General features: G+C 42.2%; 1 protein-coding gene across 1 annotated transcript in view; it reads left to right on the top strand.

Moving 5' to 3' along the window:
- Window positions 1-13,777, top strand: part of LOC147701798 (sacsin-like) — a 234,503-nt gene extending 220,726 nt beyond the window's left edge. The window contains exon 8 of the mRNA XM_086930424.1: window positions 1,337-13,777. Coding sequence (XP_086786550.1) covers window positions 1,337-12,297 — 10,961 coding nt within the window. The 3' untranslated portion in view covers window positions 12,298-13,777. The remainder of the gene's footprint in view (window positions 1-1,336) is intronic.
- The last annotated feature ends 4,973 nt before the right edge of the window (window positions 13,778-18,750 follow it).

The raw sequence follows: 18,750 nt of genomic DNA, 5'->3' as shown, positions 1-18,750 counted from the left end.
TGGGAATGAAGCCACGTGGTTCTCATTGTTACCTTTTAGCCCATTTGTGTCGTTCCCCATCACAGACTGAGCAGATTTGGGAAGCGCAAACTAATAACAAATGCAAGGTATTACAAAAAAAGTGTGTATCCAATCCAGGAACAAATTCAGAGGGAAGTATAGAAGAAAGGTTGACTATCAGTTGATGTCATTAATTTAAACATAAAGTGTATAATTGTGTACCTGTTAAGAGTAGCGATATCGAGAAAATGATTGTCTCGCCTGCAGCAGGATGGGAAAAAGCACACGTTATTAACTCCTTTCGCGAAAAAAACAATGACATTTTTAACATGCCTCTGGCTTCTTTAGACACGACACTCTCATGGTAGATGTGGGAATTATGGGTACTTATTGTTCAACGTGTGGAAATAAATGCCAGTGGTTCTTGTCTCAGGACTCCTTGACTGCACAGCTTTTACAAAACAGAAAACAAGAGCAAAGCTGAAGATTATCCAGGGATTCTTTACAAGCAAGTGTCAATGCCTTTCATATAGGTGTTGTTTTGCCAAACACATAAATAAAAGGCATCATCATTTACAATGCCAATAGCTTAAAATCTCGCAATTGCGAGACCTATTGCATTGCAAATGCTGGGGGATCACACAACAAAACATTTCATCCTAGCCTGTTCCTCAGTCCTGCACTAGGCAACTCATGGGAGCACATTGGCATGCACATGCCTTTAAAAGTTAGGGTTGGGGATGTAAATATATATTAGACTGGCCATGCATTTCATGAACTCTGGAGTATGGGATCTGCAGTATGGGTAGAGGACATTTCTCTCCTGTCTGCAGTGGACTTCCTCTGCTTCAGCTCTTCACTAAATCAGATGCTGCAGTAGCTAGTGCACAAAATCCTTTTTACTCCATTCCTCTCTCTGAGGATATTGTTCTGAATTTCCCAAACTACATACATTTCGTGAGGTGTGGAGCATGTGGTGTCCAATGCAAACTGGATATTTCTATCCCCTGTCTGCACTGGCCTTCCACTGTGACAGCCTTTCACTTAGTCAGTACTGGCGTAAAAAAGGTGCACAATACATTTTCCTGTTTTCGCACTGTTGCATATCAGGAGACACCGAGAACGTTTTTAAGTTCATAATTTCATTAAGTGCAAAATTATGAATTGTATCCAATTCTCGCAGATAAATTTAGGTTTTACGAATTTTGCCTAACATTCAAGTTGTTTTAATTTTTGTTAGACATTTAACTAAGATTCAGGATTTTATTGATGTTACTTTTAATTCCAGAGAAAGCTCAATCAGTAATCATAATATATTTTGTTTTTCTTTCTGTAGAAATATTCACAAATCTTCAATGCTTGGATAAAGGAGTGATCATGAAGAACCTACTAAATGCCTTACCCAGAAGCTGGCCGAGTTCAGCGGAGCAGGTGACTTGGCACCAGCGAAGTTGCCTTGAGCCCCCTAGAGAATGGCTACCTGTGTTTTGGACTTTCCTTCAACAGGACGTTGATACCTTATCCCCCTTTGAGGGCTATCCTTTGGTGCCTTTATGTGTAATGGATAGTGATGTCCAGCAGCTTCAGCTGGCACGGCTGAGAAAGAAATCATCTCTGCTCTTCCAGAACAAAGATGGGCATAGCCTGCCAGAAAATAGTACTAGAATATTGGAGACTCTTGGCTGCACAGTGATACACCAGTGGGACTCAAAGGTGTGGCATAAAGATCTTTCAAACTATATTCTTACACCGACACCAAACAATATCCTAAAGACCTTTTTAAACCTAGGTGTGGACACGGTTATAAGGAAGTTGACAGCAATGTCATCAGAAGAGATAAAGCTGCTAACTCACTTGCTCTCCCAGGCCACGTTTTTCAGCACAGACGAGTGCAAGGTTTTGTCTCTGTTGCCAATCTTTTGCAAGTTAAATTCCCTCCAATCCCCAGGGTTAGAGCTGGTTGCAGCTGTTAATGTCCGAGCTGTAGATAAATGTAGTGTGCCAGCTATTCCCAGGGATCTGGTGCTGCCAGAGACGCTGCTTGACAGTAGAGATGAACAAGATCGGAGGCTGTTATTGCAGATGAAAGTCCCCTTCCTCAGTGCGGCCGATGTAGCTGCTTTGTCAGTCTTGGCAATCCAAAATGGGAAGTATCTCTATCAGCAAAGCAAAGCAGAAAGCATCATGCTGTGGATTCTGAGAAATGGTGATGTACTATTTAGCCAGAATAATGAACTCAGGAAAAACTGTGAAAGTCTGTCCTTCATACCTTGTAATAGACAGATGGTGAGACCGTCTTCTCTTTTTGACCCCGAAATGAAAATATTTCAGGAAATGTTTGAGCCTCAGATGTTTCCACCAAATTGTTTTCAGGAACCACAAATATTGAAGTCTCTGAGAACTCTTGGGCTGAAGAATGCCATTGAGCATATCTCAGTAGGAGATGTTTTACAGATTGCAGATGATGTGAGCAGTAACCAAGGAATTAAACAACTCCAGGTTCTAGAGAGAAAAGCGAGAGCACTGGTCAAAGTCTGCAATGATACCCAGCTATTATTTAGCTTTGATAGTAAGAACAGGCAATCCTTGCGTAGCTTGGCGTGGGTGCCATGCATTGATTCAAATTCTCGAACTATATTTTGCAAACCCATAGACATGAGAAATAAGAAGCACTCTTCTCTTGTGGAGTTCTCAATGCCCATTACTGATGAGTTCAATGAACAAGCAAGTAACAGTCTTGGTCTGAATGACTCGCCACCTCCTGGGAAAGTTGCAGAAAACCTCAAAGCTCTTAGCCTTAGGTACCTGAAAGAAGATTTTGGCTCACTGGTCATGAAACTGCACAATATTTACAAGCATGTGCAAGACAATCTAGGCCAGTTCTGCTACGTGATAAATGGTATGAAGATCTGGAATGGTGAGGGCTTTTCTGACCCATCTGAGATCCTTATGTCCTATCCAGAAGGCTTAGATCTGAGCTCCCAGATCAAGAAAGTGCCCCAGGATTTCCTGATCTACAAAAGGTTCTTCCAGCAGTGTGGGGTTCGTGAGACCGCGGCAGACGGTGAGATCGCTAGCATGCTTCAGAAAGTCATGAATGATATACACATCACGAGTTCAGGTTGTGGCACCAATGTTGAATTAAAGTTTTCGATATCTGTTTTGGACTGGATGAAGAGAAGAGGCCTTCACAGTACAGATGATCTTCCTATTCCAGTTCAGTCAGGGACTGGAGTTTTTATCTTGAAGCCCTTGTCCACTGTCTTGTTCTGTGATATGTCAAAGGAGTGCCTGAATGACCTCGGGCATGATCTGGACTATAACATTGTTCATGAAGATATCACGTGGACCACAGCCACTTTTCTTAAAGTCCCATTACTCAGCACCAAGATACTAAAGCCTGAGTATTTTGAACCTTGGGGGCCATCAGAACCCATTACACTTCGAATAAAGAACATCCTCAGAGAATACAGTGAAGAGGTTGACCTCTTCAAGGAGTTGATACAGAACGCTGACGATGCAGGTGCCACGATCTGTAACTTCTTAGTGGATATGAGACAAAACCTTTCATTTCGAAACAGTCTCATAGACCCAGAAATGGCCTCCTGTCAGGGGCCTGCATTGTGGTCCTACAATAATAGCAAATTCAGTGATGAAGACTTCCGTAATATCACACGGGTTGGAGCAGCTACTAAAGAGCTCCAAATTGAGAAAATTGGAAAATTTGGTCTTGGATTCAATACAGTGTATCGCGTAACCGATGTGCCATCTGTACTCAGTGGTAGCAGCATACTTATGTTTGACCCCAATGCAAATCATCTAAAGAAACACATTCAAAGTGAAGCCAATCCTGGTATCAAACTAAACCTCCAGAAGCACCCCCAAGTACTTCAATTATTTACTGATCAGTTCCACCCATATGAAAATGTTTTTGGTTGTGATCTGAAGGGAGCACTCGACTACAACGGAACTCTTATTCGTTTGCCTTTCAGAACAATAGAAGATGCAAAAAGGTCAAAGATTTGTGATCAAAGCTTCGATGAAGAGGAGATTAAGGTACTTGTGAATATCTTTCAAGAGTCTACCCAAAATCTCATTGTTTTCTTGAAAGGAGTGCATGAGGTAACTCTCGGGTTTCTTCCTCCGGATCTGTCCTCACCCGATAAACAGGAATTGCAGCTGAAACTCTGCAGAGAGGACGTTCAGATGTTTGGCATATCTGGGGATTTTCTGCTGCAGAAGAAACAAGAGGCTGTCTCAGCAGTGCTGTCAGGAAGCAACGTTGTAGATGTCAGTGGGTCTCAAATCATCAAGGTAACAAGTATACAAAATGCAGCAAATTATGAAAATTATTATCTGCTGCACTCCAGCTTTGGAATTGGTGAATCATTTCAAATATTCCAAGAGAATATCGATAAAAAAACTAGGTTTTCACTTCCGGCGGCTGGGCTTGCCTTGCCACTTATAAAAAATCTGAGCACTGGGAGATGGAAACCAGCTGTGGAAGACTTTGATGGACAAGTCTTCTGTTTTCTGCCTCTACCCATTTTCTCTGGCTTTCCATTTCACCTTAATGGATCTTTCTCAGTCATGTCCAATAGAAAGAGTCTCTGGGAGACGACTAGAAAGGGTGATTGGAACAAATCTTTGCTTTGTGATGCTGTTCTGGTTGCATGGGCAAGAGCTCTAGCTTATCTACAAATAATGTGCCAAAACGGTGACTTAGAAGGCTACACCTACCACACTTTTTGGCCTGACATCAGAAGAACCAAATCTGCATTTATAGAGGCTCTAAAAGCTTTCTACAGAGCAGTGGCCTATGGCATAGATAATGAGGTTCTTTCAGTGTTCAGTAATGGGCATATGTGGTGCTCAATTAAACATGCATGCTTCTTAAGCCCTGATATTGTGGAAAATCAGCACTTTGGAGAATTAGCATCACAGGTGTTTTCTGAAATGCTCCCAGGGGCATTTGTTGCTGTCCTATTACCACAGTGGGTAAAAGATGGTTTCTATTCAAGTGGTTGTGGCAATGCCCTGGTTGCAAATACTTACAATTGGGAAAGATTTTATAGGGAAATTGTATTCAACAACCTGAATTCCTTAGTAGCAGAAACTAGGGATGCACTCATGATACATGCCATTGATATGAACAACAAGGAGGTGGACCAGCTGCTAAAGTCTGTCCCGTGTATACCATCAACCCCATCTGGAACCTTACAACTCATTGCAAATCTAGTGCACCCACATGGTAAAGTGGCACCACTGTTTGAGATGGAAGACAGATGCTTTCCTCAAGGAACACCAGAAACATATCTGAACTCTGACCGACTGTCTCGCTTGGAACGTCTTGGGATGTTAAAAGATACTATGCCGATTACGGAACTGGCTAAGCGAGCTCTGACTATCACAGCATTGTGGAAGATAGACAGACAAAAGGCATGCACTCGCATTAACTGTGTTCTGGAGCTTCTAAGAGACCTTGTAAAACTACCCTTTACCAACACAGAGCAGGCAATGTTCAGGAAAATCTCATTTCTCCCTTCTGGTCTTCCTTACGGTAGCAGTGAGCAAGAAAATGACATTGTGCTCAAGAGCCCTATTGAGATCTATCATTACAAATACCTTAATTTGGTAAATATGAGCGAATCTGTCCTAAGCAAAGAGCATATAGCACAGGATTTTAGCTTCACTTCAGATATCAGTGAGTTTTTAGGTCTGGACCATTGTCCATCATTTCAGACAGTGATGTTGCAGCTAGAAAAAGCTCATAAGAAAACCAAACTACTGACAAAGCAAGAACTTGCCCATATATTCAGAAAGTGCTATACCTACTTGAACACAGTGATAAAGCCAAACACTGTGAAGGAGATTAGAAGCAGAGCTCAAACGTTTCCCTTTGTTCTCATTGGTCATGAGTGTGTGCCTTTAAATTCCGTTGCACGCAATATATTATTTGATGCAGCACCTTACCTGTATCAGCTGCCTAAGGAGTACCAAGTGTTTGATAAGTTATGGGACGGTGTGGGCCTTTCTGACTCGTTCGGCTACAGTAATTACATGGCAGTCCTTCAGAGTATGGCTAAAACATACAAAGGTAATGCATTGCCAAAAAGAAATTTGAAATTAGCTTTGACCATTCTAAATACTGGTTTACTGGGAACAGCTGATGAAGATGCTGTTAGCCAATATGAGTCTCAAGGTATCTTCCTCCCTGATCAACACTGTGTGTTGCGTCCTGCAGACAAGCTCCATTTCAATGACACACCATGGCTCCCTTGTGATACAAATACACTCTTCTGCCATAAAATGATCCCCCGCCCTGTGGCTTTGAGATTCAGGGTACCAACCAAGATTCACAAAACACTGCAGAACCTGAAAGTGTCTGAGCTATCCCACTGGGTGTCAAACTTTGGGGCCAAAGAAGATCTTACAAGACGTATCAAAAATATTATCAGCGAGTACTCATCCAAAGAAGATATCCTGAAAGAGCTGATCCAGAATGCTGATGACTCTGGTGCCACAGAGCTCCATTTTGTGTGGGACAGTCGGACACACCCAGCAATGCGAGTCTTTGGGGAAACATGGCAGCCTTTACAAGGGCCAGCCCTCTGCATCTATAACAACAAACTTTTTACCAATGAAGATATTGATGGGATACAGCAGCTAGGCAAAGGTAGCAAAGGAGACAAGCTGGACAAAACAGGGAAATATGGACTTGGGTTTAATGCTGTTTACCACTTGACCGACTGTCCATCTTTTGTCACTGGAGACAGCATGCTGTGTGTCTTTGACCCAAACCTTCTCTTCCTGCCAACATCTGATGATAATTCCCCCGGTGGGATGTTCGCTGTCAACCAAGAATTTAAGGATACGTTTAAAGATGTGTACACAACATTCCTTCCTAAGCAGTTTAACCTGCAGCAAGGGACTCTCTTCCGCTTGCCACTGAGGACAGCTGAGACTGTGTCCAAATCTCAGATTTCCGACCAAACCGTCTCTAGTGATGATGTCAAAGAACTATGGAAAGCCCTTGAGAGGGATGCAGACAACCTGATGTTATTTCTGAACAACTTAAAAACCATAACTTTCTCTCAGATTTCAATGGAAAGCCACCAGCTAGAGAATATCATCTCTGTTGAAGCAAAGCTCAGCAGTCGATGTGCACAGATTCGGAAGAGTTTCCTGGAAAAGCTTTGCCTGTATGCTGAGGCAGATGTGCCTCCAGAGAAGGGCATGCCATACCAGGTGTTTTACAGAATGCAGGTGAAATGCAGCAGTTCCACATTATCAAGTAACTGGATTTTAGCCAGACAGATTGGAGTGTATGGTGAGGATAGAGAGGCTGATGTGCAAAAAGCATGTAAGAGTTTGAGACAGGTCCGATTGCCACATGGTGCAGTGGCAGCGTGTGTTAACGATCATGTACCAGGTAGAGCTTTCTGTACTCTGCCCCTGCCAGTGAAGACCGGCCTTCCTGTCCATATCAATGGAAATTTCATTTTGGATTCCGCCCGCAGGGACATCTGCAAAGAGGATGGAGGAAGCTCCAAAACAGAATGGAACTCGCTGCTTCTATCACATCTTCTTGCGCCTCTGTACGGTGATATCCTGAAACATATATGGGATATTCTGACACAGAGCACAGGTGAAACGTTCAAGTTTATGCATTTCACAGGATGTAAAAACGTCCTTGACCCCAAATATTTGAGGTTTTTCCCCACTATGTCTCAAGATATTGCTCCATTCTGGCAAAACATTATCATGCTTGTTTACTGCACAGTCCATGAAAAACAGTTCCCACTCATTCCAATATTTAAGATGGAGACCACACGGCTTCATACTCATATCAGCAAGCAAGTGTGTTTAGCTTGGGCAGCGGTTGGTCAAGGAACAGTAACCGAAGAGCCATACTTTACTATTAATGATGTTCCAGAGGAGGTGATGGAGGTTCTTCAAGCCATAAATATGAAACTGGTTAATCCCTTTGCCAGCCTTTGCAAAATCTTTGAAGAGTTTAGAAGGGCAGAGGTAGAGGCTCTAGACATAAGTCCTCTAACAGTTTGCAACTTCCTGAAGTTACAGAAGCTGCTCCCAGAGGGACGTGAGTTGCCATGTCCTGTGAGTGAAACACTACTAAGAAATACAAAGAACTGTTGTTCACTGTTAAACTTCTGCTTGAATGTAGCAGCAAAAACAAATGTTGCTTACTTGAATGGAGTACCTCTTTTAGTGACCGAGGATGGGAACCTCCGAGAGTTCAAAAAGGATGAACCCAAATACCATAGCAGGTATTATAACCTTTTTCCAAAGCAGAAGCATAATTTTGCAACCTATAAAGATATTAGCAGTGAGCATGCTATTGTGCTCAAGACCGCAGGTTTTCTCAAAGAGTTCACCATCCAAGCATCGGCTGATTACATTAAAGAACATTTGGGAACCAGCTTCCAAATTTTAGGGAATCAGATGACGGATTTACTAGAATTATCGAAAGACATAAAAGAATGGCTTCAGAAAGTTTGGGAGTTCTTTGAAAGCAAAATATGCAAACCCCGCGCTCGAGATGAGAAAGAAATTGGTATAAAGTTTCAAGAGCTGATCAGCATTTTCTCAGACTGGGCGATTCTAGCAGTTTCCTTAAATAATGACAACCATGAAAGATTCCTTGCTCCCCCAGGGCACCATGACCGATTCCTTGTCCCTCTTGGACAGCTCAATAATGTCCTGTATGGTGTTTCTAGTGATGTAGAAAAATGCCTTTCAAAATTGGGATTCACAACACTCAATATTGCAATGATTCCAGTGGACATACAAATGAATTGCTTGAAATCACTAGTGCTGCAGACTGGTAACTGTTACTCAGTTGTACAGAAGCTGAGTGCCAGAACTGACCTGCAGTGGAACAAACTCGTGGGCTGGGAAATTGACAGGTTGTTGAAATATTTCATAGATGGAATATCTGAGGTTAAGAACAAAGATGTCTTTCTGTATGATTTGCAGTCAGTGCCCTTGTTTGAGACAACACAAAAAGCCAGAGTCTGCCTAAATTCATTTAATAAAATCTATATTCTTCAAACTAAACTTTCAGAGAACTCTAAGGCCTTTGAAGAACTTTACCAATTAGACCCCAAGACAGTTTTTCTAAATAGTTCCCCAATGAACAATGTTTTGGCCAATCATCTCAACATCAAGATCATAGATGATTTGACATTTTTCATCACATTTGTGATTCCGCAGATTCCACAACTCCAAGAAGTAGAGCTCTTGAAAACGCTGCAGTTGCTTGTGTGCATAATACGTTATGATTGGCAGTTGTATACTGTGCACAAAAATACCATAGTGGCCTCTTTTCAGCCTATCAAATTAATTCGCAACTCTGAGGGGGATCTTCAAGAAGCCTCTTACTTCTATGACAAAAATGTTGACAGTTTTTCAACTTTAGGACTTCATTCAAAGTTCATCCCTGAGCAGTTCCTTAAGGCACTGGGGCTTCAGTACTGGGAGATACAGAATTTACTCATAGATCTTGGCATGAAATGTGAGATATCAGAGGAAGACTTTATAATGTTTGCAACACAAATTGAAAGAGAAGCTAAAGGTGGCACCTCCGTGCTAGAGCTTACCCCGAAGATAAAAGTTCTGTTTCACCATTTGCTCTCCCTAAAAGAGGCAGAGCTTCAAGACAGCTTTGTGAACAAAACATCTTGCATCAAATTCTTGATCCCACTGGAAATCGAAACAGAACTGCAGAGTCTTCATTTGCCTCATGCACAGAACGCACACCTGATCGCTCTTAGGAATTCACTAGTCATTCAACAGGATAAAGATATGGAACTATTGTGGACATCTGTGTCAATACTGTCAACAAGGAGTGGTCTGTCAAAGAACCATTTGAAGGTACTCCAAAGGTTTGGTGTTCTCTGTGAACCACCATCTCATCTGGTGCTGGAAAATTTAAAAAACATTTGCAAAACTCCATGTTGCACAAGAGAACTGGTGAGCACCCGCAGTCAGGTCCTCCAAACAATATACACATTTCTCCAAAAGGACCTAGATTTTGAGATTGCATTATTAAAGGATCTCTCCTGCATTCTAGTGGACGACGATGCTCTGGCAGAACCCAACCAGGTGGTTTTTTCTTTAAGCGCTCCTTTGGAATTGCGTCCATATCTTTACAAGTTGCCTCCACTGTTGGCACGCTTTAGCATGCTTTTCCAGAAAATTGGGGTACAACCTGAGGCCACCCTTTTTCACTATGCAAGGGCCCTTGCCGCAATCCATGCTGAGAGCTCAGAGAAAGAATCTCTGCACCCTAATCTTAAAAGGGCAGTCTTTAAGGCCACCCAGGAATTTTTTAGAATTCTTGGTGAAGATAAAACAACAGTTATTCAAGACCTAAAACCACTGTACCTTCTAGCCACAGATGGGAAACTATATGAGTCGGGTACATTGGTTCTTCTGAACAAAGGCATTTCCATGAATGCAATTAATAAAATAAATGCAACTTTTAAATTCCTAGCATCTCTTAATGGAAGTTGGGAATTCAAGGACCTTTATCAACTGGAAAGAGTTATTGATAATTTACCTGAGAACATGCGTCCAAAATTGTTTTCTCAAATTGTTAATGAAACCATTTGTGACCAATCATTGGAACTCTGCAAATTAGGGGATGACTGTCAGTTTAAAGGTCACTTACAAGAGCTCTTGAGCTCCCAGCAATTTCAAGATGGCCTAGCCTGCCTTCTAAGGTGGCAAAGTAATGGGGCTGTGTCAGATGAAGAAGCTGCCAAGGAATGTAGTGTTGTATTTTGTAAACTAAAAATTATTTGCTGTTGTAAGCTTGAGGCAATTCTCATTTATGATTCTCAGCCCCTATGTGGCACTAACAGACACAGACAAGTCATCATCGTGAAAGGCAGCAACGATTTGTGTCAAGTTTATATCGAGCACAGAGAAGAAAGATATAAAAGACATACAGTCAAAGTATTGCGTACTCTGGCAAAAGAAATTAATGGAATTCTGAAGAATATACTGCAGCCAAAGTGTATAGATTTGCTTATGGAAATGCTAGAATGCAGACACCCAGAGGAAATAAGCCACATTCTTAGAGAGAATGGTGTAAGGACGAAGACTCTGACATGTGATGATGCATTTTCTTTCCCGCCTCCAGGTGAGACAATTCCAGGGGAATGGCATGACTGCCTGGACATGAGCATTCTCAACAGTTTCAACGTAGGGGACTACGTTGGCTACATGGATCCTTCCGGAGAAGATGTCTACCTCTACGCTGTCATTCAGGAACAGCTGGAATCAAAGCTCAGTGGACAGACTGAAGTACAGATGTTCCGAATCAGTCTTGGACCAGATCGTATCATTGATGCAACCATTTTTGATTTGTATCAATTCAAAAGGAGTGTCATAAACAAAAACGTGTGCAGAGAGTTGGTTGTGGTGGAGAATCTCGAAGAACAGAAGGATTCACAAGACAATTGGTTTGAGAAGTCTTTGGGTGACATCAAAAAAGAGATTGATGATAGACTTAGTGAGATTTGGAAGCTGTCTAATGATGAAAGAATGAAAGCTGTTAGAAGACTTTATCTGAAGTATCATCCAGATAAGAACATAGGGCAGGAGAAGCTTGCAACAGAGATTTGCAAATATCTCCAGCAGAGGATCAAAGACCTAGAGACAGGGAGACTGTACAATAACCACGGGAACTCGAACAACTGCTCCAAACAATCTGGAGGTTTTTCGCATTTCTGGGGCCAGTGGGATGGAGAAGCACATCAGCATCGTAGGCATCGTGAACATTTTTCAAGCAGATCCAACTGTGATTACGACTTCTGGAAGTTCCACAGGCAACACAACAGTAAGCACAAAGAGGCACCAAGACCAGAAGAAGCAAAACGATGGTTTCGGCAAGCGGAATGTGACCTGAGAGCTGCGGCCAATTCTGTGAGACTAGATAGTCCAGAATGGGTTTTCTACAAGGTCCACCAAGCTGTAGAGAAATCTCTTATTGCAGCTCATTACAAGCTAGGAAGGCACTGTGATTTTGATTGCCCCATAATCTACATGGCAGCCAACGTGTCTGCTTTCAGTAGTAGCCTCAATGCCATTAATTCAAAAGCCAGTCAATTACAAAAGTATGGGGTGGATAATAGGAAAACACAATACCCACATTACCATCCATCACCATGTATACCCAATGAAAGTTTTCCATCGGACAAGGAGGAAGCAGTGATTCAATTGGCCAAAGATGTGCTTGACAAAATCAAGGAATATATTCAACAATGATAACTTATGAAAGAGGGGCCTCCTTTTGTTACACATTTTCATTAAGGACACAAAACACACGTGACAGTGATAAAGCCACAGATGGATTGTCATTTTCCACCTGTCTTAGGTCATTGCCTCAACTTGCTTTGTCTTGAATTATCAAAAGACACACAATGGCGCCATGGTCTTCTTACAAGTGGCGATATGTATTACTCCTAATACATAATGCTGTGCAGTACATTCTTTATCTGGTGCAATAGATAGCAGCTGATAAGAGCTTCTCCTCTAAAAGTGGGGAGTAGCATGGAGTTTGGTGCTTACTGCAACAAAATCTGCATGTCCAACCATTTATCGGACATTTTTCCCAAATAAATATCTGCAATATTGACCTGCCAATATTTATCCAGGGGATGAGGTTTTTATTTTACCTGGTATTTGCTTTGTCTCTACAAAATCCATCTAATGCATAATTATGATTTGTGCAGCAGCATGAGTTACCGCACATATTGTAATTTAACAGGCCACTTGTAAAGGGGCCTAAAAGATTGCATTCTTGCAGCTTAAAATTACTCATTTCATTCCAGGAGCGTTTTCAAAAGTCCTGTTGACTGTTATCACCTCTGCTTGTGCATTGCCCTTATCTTTTTATTTTTTATTTTCCAGCTGTCTTTACATGAGATTTGTACACTTCTTAAAGTGTAGAATCCGGCACTGTAACTAAAATATAATATTGCACAGTGACATAATTGAAAAAATCATGAATATGGATAATTTAAGACCATTTACAAAAAACTTGAATTAAGGTTACAGGAAGATAGCTCAAGGGGGGGAGGAGCAGTTGGGTGGGGCAAAGAAATTCAATCGTAATTGTCCACGCACACGTGTTCAATTGCAGAATTTGAAACTTCACACTCTCCCACACTAATTTTTAGGAAATTATACAGAGTCATAGCAGGAGATGGGAACAAAGTGCACTGTCAGTTCATTAGTACCTAACTTAAATGTCTCACGAAACCAACGATCATGGCCCATTTGTGTCCTTACTAAAACAATCTCACATTTTCTAATTCCCAAATTAGGGATGTTTTTGCTAAAATAATGTATTATTCTTACTTTCCATGAAAGTAATTCCCTGCAGGGAGGTATGATAAGGAAATTAATCAGATCCAAATTGCTCATTTACAGTAATAAGACTACTGATGGTTAGTGACCAAAACCCAGGCCTATTCATAGGGACTAAGAGCAGGTTGAGAGTATGTGCATTGGACAGAGAGCCATTTTGTCTGAGACAAGGATAACGAAGGCGTTACGCATTAGTTATTATGTGTAGCCTGAAAAGTGTTTAATACTTCAAAGAAACTGTTTATTTAAAGTACAATAGCTGTAGATAAAACCAGACATTCTCTTGCTCTTGAATATTGGTGTAAAGAAGTGGTTTATGATAAGAGGTAGTACTACAGTTGTAAGCCAGATATTATATAAAGGTGTTCCATAAATAAACACAGATGGTCTCTGCCTTTAATTTTTAATTTGCATGAAAGTGTTCTCAATCCCTTTGTCATCCTTCAGCTTCCTTGGTGGAAACTACATGATCTTTAGCAGAAGCCTTATACACTGTGTAGACCCTAAATTCAAGAGAGCCTTGTTATTGAAGAGTTAAATCTTATTCAGAAAACCTACATGGTCAATGCATTGCAAGAAGGTGGTTAGTGTGTGTGTGTGTGAGTGTGAGTGTGTGTTCCACAGGTGACAAGGTGCAAGTGACAATTTTCCACATCATATATGTCCATATCACTTTACTTTTAGTAACTACACATGGTAAATATTTTGTTGCTTTGTTTCCTAATTTCCCCTGCTCGCAGACAGCATACTGGGATCACACCTCTATTCCAAATGTCTACATAAATAACACCAAAATGTGCACACACTTTGCCACCTTGGACACTCTGCAGACGACATACAGTGGACCATACATGAGGCACACCCCAGTATCAGCAAAAGTGTACTGTTTAGGAAAGACCATAATTGAAGCTCTTGTTTTTCCACCCATATGTGGGGATTGAATGAAGATATCCGTTGGAGATATTTGAATTGCTGAATATTCCCTCCTCTTCCTGCATCCCTGTGGTTCCATTAACTCTCTACCCTTGAGACCACGCATGATACCACCTTTATAATACATTAAGATGCATCCTTATTTTCCAACACGATAAAACACTTTAATTTGGGTTATAGACCTTCTCCATCGGTTTAGAGGGTCCTCCACACCATAGGAACCATCCTGGCAATGCACTTTTGCAGTATGTTGACTATTCCAACATAGCACCCGCCAGACCTGACTGAACTGGCTACTCTGAGAAGTCACATCTGGTTTCAGCCAGGGCCCACCAAATTGGCATTTTACGCGGCTTGCTGTACACTGCTTTACCAACATTACCACCCGCTCCCTCTTCAACCGGGTTCCAGAGGCCTTGATTCCTCACACCCGGCCATATGCCACACCTTCCAATGACGACTTCACTCCTGGTTAAAGGGACGTGAGTACTGAAACCCCGGCCCCTTCCCCGGCCCCGACCCAGCCCAAAACAATGGCACTGGTAACACCTTTGCCTTCAGGCTCAGTTTTACACCGTACCAAGACTTCGAACGCCCCACCCTCGGGCCCGGCATCGAAGGACAGACTAAATTCATCCGTCTCGAGCCAACCACTCAGCACCAAAAAACCACCCTCGGCACCGAAGGTGCAGCCATCAGAGGGGCGACGCCCTCTTACGTCGACACCAACTAAACACTCAGTGCCGAAAGACCCCTCGGCACCGAAAGACTCAGATAAAAAGTCTGCACCGTAGCAACTTGATAAGGAAGAAAAGACATTGGTGCCATCAAAACACAAGGCACCGAAAACTTCGGAACCGTGTAAAGTGCCTGTACTGGACAATGTCCCAAAACATCCAAAATCAGTTCTTAAGGATATTTCTTCGACGCCAAGCAAGTCTGTGGAGTCTAAAGTCCTTTTCTCCCCAGATCCAGTCTTTGGATGGATAAATATAGTAGTCTGCTTTGGTCATATAGTCACCAAGCTGCCTGCAAAGAGGAAACCAGAACATTTACATAAAGTTCCGGTTCCTCCTAAAAAGATTCATATTTCTATTAACACTTCTCCTCCACCTTCACCTCCACCACCTGCTAACCCTAATTTACTAATTTCACCACCACACTCTCCAGATTTACAGGATAGTGATGATTCACAGGGGTATGGAGATTTAGATGAGGATGTAATGCCATTAGGCCCTGTCAATTCACCACAGGAGTCAGACCCATGGCATGATTATAACACTGATCCTGATATCAATAATGATCCAGATTTCTACCTCTCGAAGCCATCCCCACCAGATGATAATGTGGGGTTTGCACAACTCATTAAAAGGGCAGCTACATATCACAAAGTCAAACTTCAGACAGATTCTGTAGAGGAAGACTTTTTGTTGGAAACTTTTGCACAACCACAAAAATCCACTCATGTCTTACCTATGCTACAAGGCCTTATCAGACATGCTCCTGAGGTGTTTAAAGACCCAGTCAGAGCTAGGGTTCTTAACCCCAGAATTGATAAAAAATATAAAGCAGCCCCTAAGGGACCCGATCTACATTAAAGGCCAACTTCCCTTAGATTCATTAGTGGTAACCAATGCACGTAATTAGGGCAAACTCCCAGGGGTCAGGTGACGCACCACCTCCTGACAAAGAATCTAAGCTATTAGACGCATCTGGAAAACGTATGGTGTCTCAGGCTGCTAATTCGTGGAAAATTGCAAACACACAAGCCCTGATAGCAAGATACAACGGCGCATTATGACGAACTGGAAAAGCTCATTCAACACCTTCCACCAGAGTATAAGGACAAAGCTAATGACCTTGTACAAGAAGGAAAACTAATTACTAATACATCAGTAAAATGCGCATTAGATGCAGCGGACACCGCGTCACTTGCCATAAATACTAGTGTGCTACTACGTAGACACGCATGGATTAGGGTGTCTGGTTTTAAGCAAGAGGTGTAAAATACAATTCTGAACCAACCATTTGATCAAAAGCACCTTTTTGGACCTGCAGTTGACGCATCTTTGGAAAAAATAAAAAAAGATACAGAAACAGCAAAATCTATGGGGGCCCTGCAGTCACCATCTGCTAGAGGTTCTGTTTGGCGCTCTTTTTATAGAGCAGCTTCCAAAACTGCTGCATCAGAACACCCTAAATTCTCCTATAAAAGTCCAAACCAAGGTTCCTTTTCTAGGGGATACAATAGAGGAGGTTACAGAGGTAACAACAACATGGGTAGAGGCAGAGGTACAATAAACAGTGACTTCCCTACGCTTCCCCCGATCATCCCACTCCTGTCGGGGGACGCATCTCACAGTTCCTACCTGTCTGGAATTCCATCACAACAGACAGGTGGGTAAGAAAAATTATCCCGTATGGTTATTGCCTGGAACTCACATTCCTCCAGGACAGCTTCCAATGTCATTTGACCACCTAACACTACTCAAACAAGAAGTCTTGGCAATGTTACAAAAGGATGCAATAGAGCCAGCACCTCTAATTCATCAAGGGTAAGGAGTTTACTCCCTTAACTTACTTATCCCAAAAAAGGACGGCTCTCTAAGGCCAATACTGGACCTCAGACCGTTAAACTGTTCCATCCATTCAGACCACTCCCACATGGTCACTCTACAACAAGTGCTTCCACTACTACAGCAAGGCGACTTTCTCTCCACTATAGATCTAAAAGACGCCTATTTCCACATTACAATACATCCCTCTCATGGGAAATATCTCAGACTCGTGGTAGATGGTCAACACTACCAGTTCAAGGAGCTTCCATTCGGAGTCACCACAGCACCCAGTGTATTTGCAAAATGCCTCGCATAGTTGCAACCCATCTCAGAATACAACAAATTCATATCTTCCCCTACCTAGATGATTGGTTTATAAAAGTAAACTCCCACAACAGCTGTGTACAACACACACTTCAGTCAATACAGTTGCTTCACAATCTAGGATTTACAGTAAATCTAACCAAATCCCACCTCCAACCGTCTACAATGCAACAATATCTGGGGGCAACAGTAAACACTCTCACAGCCAAAGCTTTCCCAATCCCGTCAGGATAAATGCTATACAAACACTAGTTCAAAAATTTCAACCACAACACCATCTACCAGCAAGAGTGTTTATGCAACTAATAGGAATGATGACATCATGCATTTTTCTTGTCCCTCATGCAAAACTACAAATGCGCCCATTACAAGAACGTATAGCACAGCAGTGGAACCAGGCTCAGGGGCAACTAACAGATCTGGTGTTGGGAGACAACCGCACCCATCGCTCTCTGCAGTGGTGGAGCACAAAAAACCTTGCCAAAGGACGGTCGTTCCTTGAGCCACATCCACAGTTAGTACTAACAACAGATGCATCGCTCACCGGATGGGGAGCATACCTCAAAACCCATACCATTCAATGGTTCTGGACCTCTCAGCAAAAACAGTTCCACATCAACTATCTGGAATTGTTAGCAATCTCACTAGCGCTGGAATCATTTCAACTGCAGCTCCTCAACAAAGTTGTCTCAGTCCGAACAAACAACATGACGGCAATGTATTACATACAAAAGCAACGGGTGACACACTCTCTCCAGTTATCTCGTCTAGCACAAGGCATCCGGAGGTGGGCCATTCCGCGAAACATATACCTCCTAGCAGAACATCTACCAGGGGTACACAATCAAATAGCGGATCTGCTCAGTCGTCAAACACAACAGATCCACAAATGGGAACTTCATGCTCAAGTTCTTTTTCCTTTCTTTCACATGTGGGGACAGCCAGACATAGATCAGTTCGCCACACACAAAAACACAAAATGTCCAAACTTTGCATTCAGGTATCCACACCAATTGTCCAAAGGCAATGCGATATGGAGGAACTGGGCAGGAAAATTTGCTTACGCATTCCATGAGTGGTGAGAACTCCAACAGCATTCCCTTACAATGATCCTAGTTGCTCCAACATGGGCAAGACAATAGTAGTAGTGCCACATCAAAAGCTGCACCGCTCTCCCAAGTTTCTCACTGAGAACCATGGAGAGATAAGAAATCCAGATCCCAGTAAGCTCAACCTAGCAATCTGGCTCTTGAAATCCTAGAGTTTGGATATCTCAACCTTCCACAAGAATCTATGAACGTTATCAAAGAAGCTAGACACCTAACAACAAGAGCGTGCTATGCTGCTAAGTGGAAAAGGTTTGTCATTTATTGCTCTTACAATAAAATTAATCCATTAGATGCTTCCATTCAAAATATAATTTGTTACCTTTTGCATCTTAAACGTTATCTAGCGTATACATCCATAAGATTACATCTAGCTGCCATAGCAGCTTACCTACAAAACAGACAACATATGTCGCTTTAAAGTTCCA

The sequence above is a fragment of the Lissotriton vulgaris genome, chromosome 7, assembly GCF_964263255.1.
Source record: "Lissotriton vulgaris chromosome 7, aLisVul1.2, whole genome shotgun sequence".
NCBI classification, from domain to species: domain Eukaryota; kingdom Metazoa; phylum Chordata; class Amphibia; order Caudata; family Salamandridae; genus Lissotriton; species Lissotriton vulgaris.
This window is presented reverse-complemented; position numbering and strand designations above follow the sequence as displayed.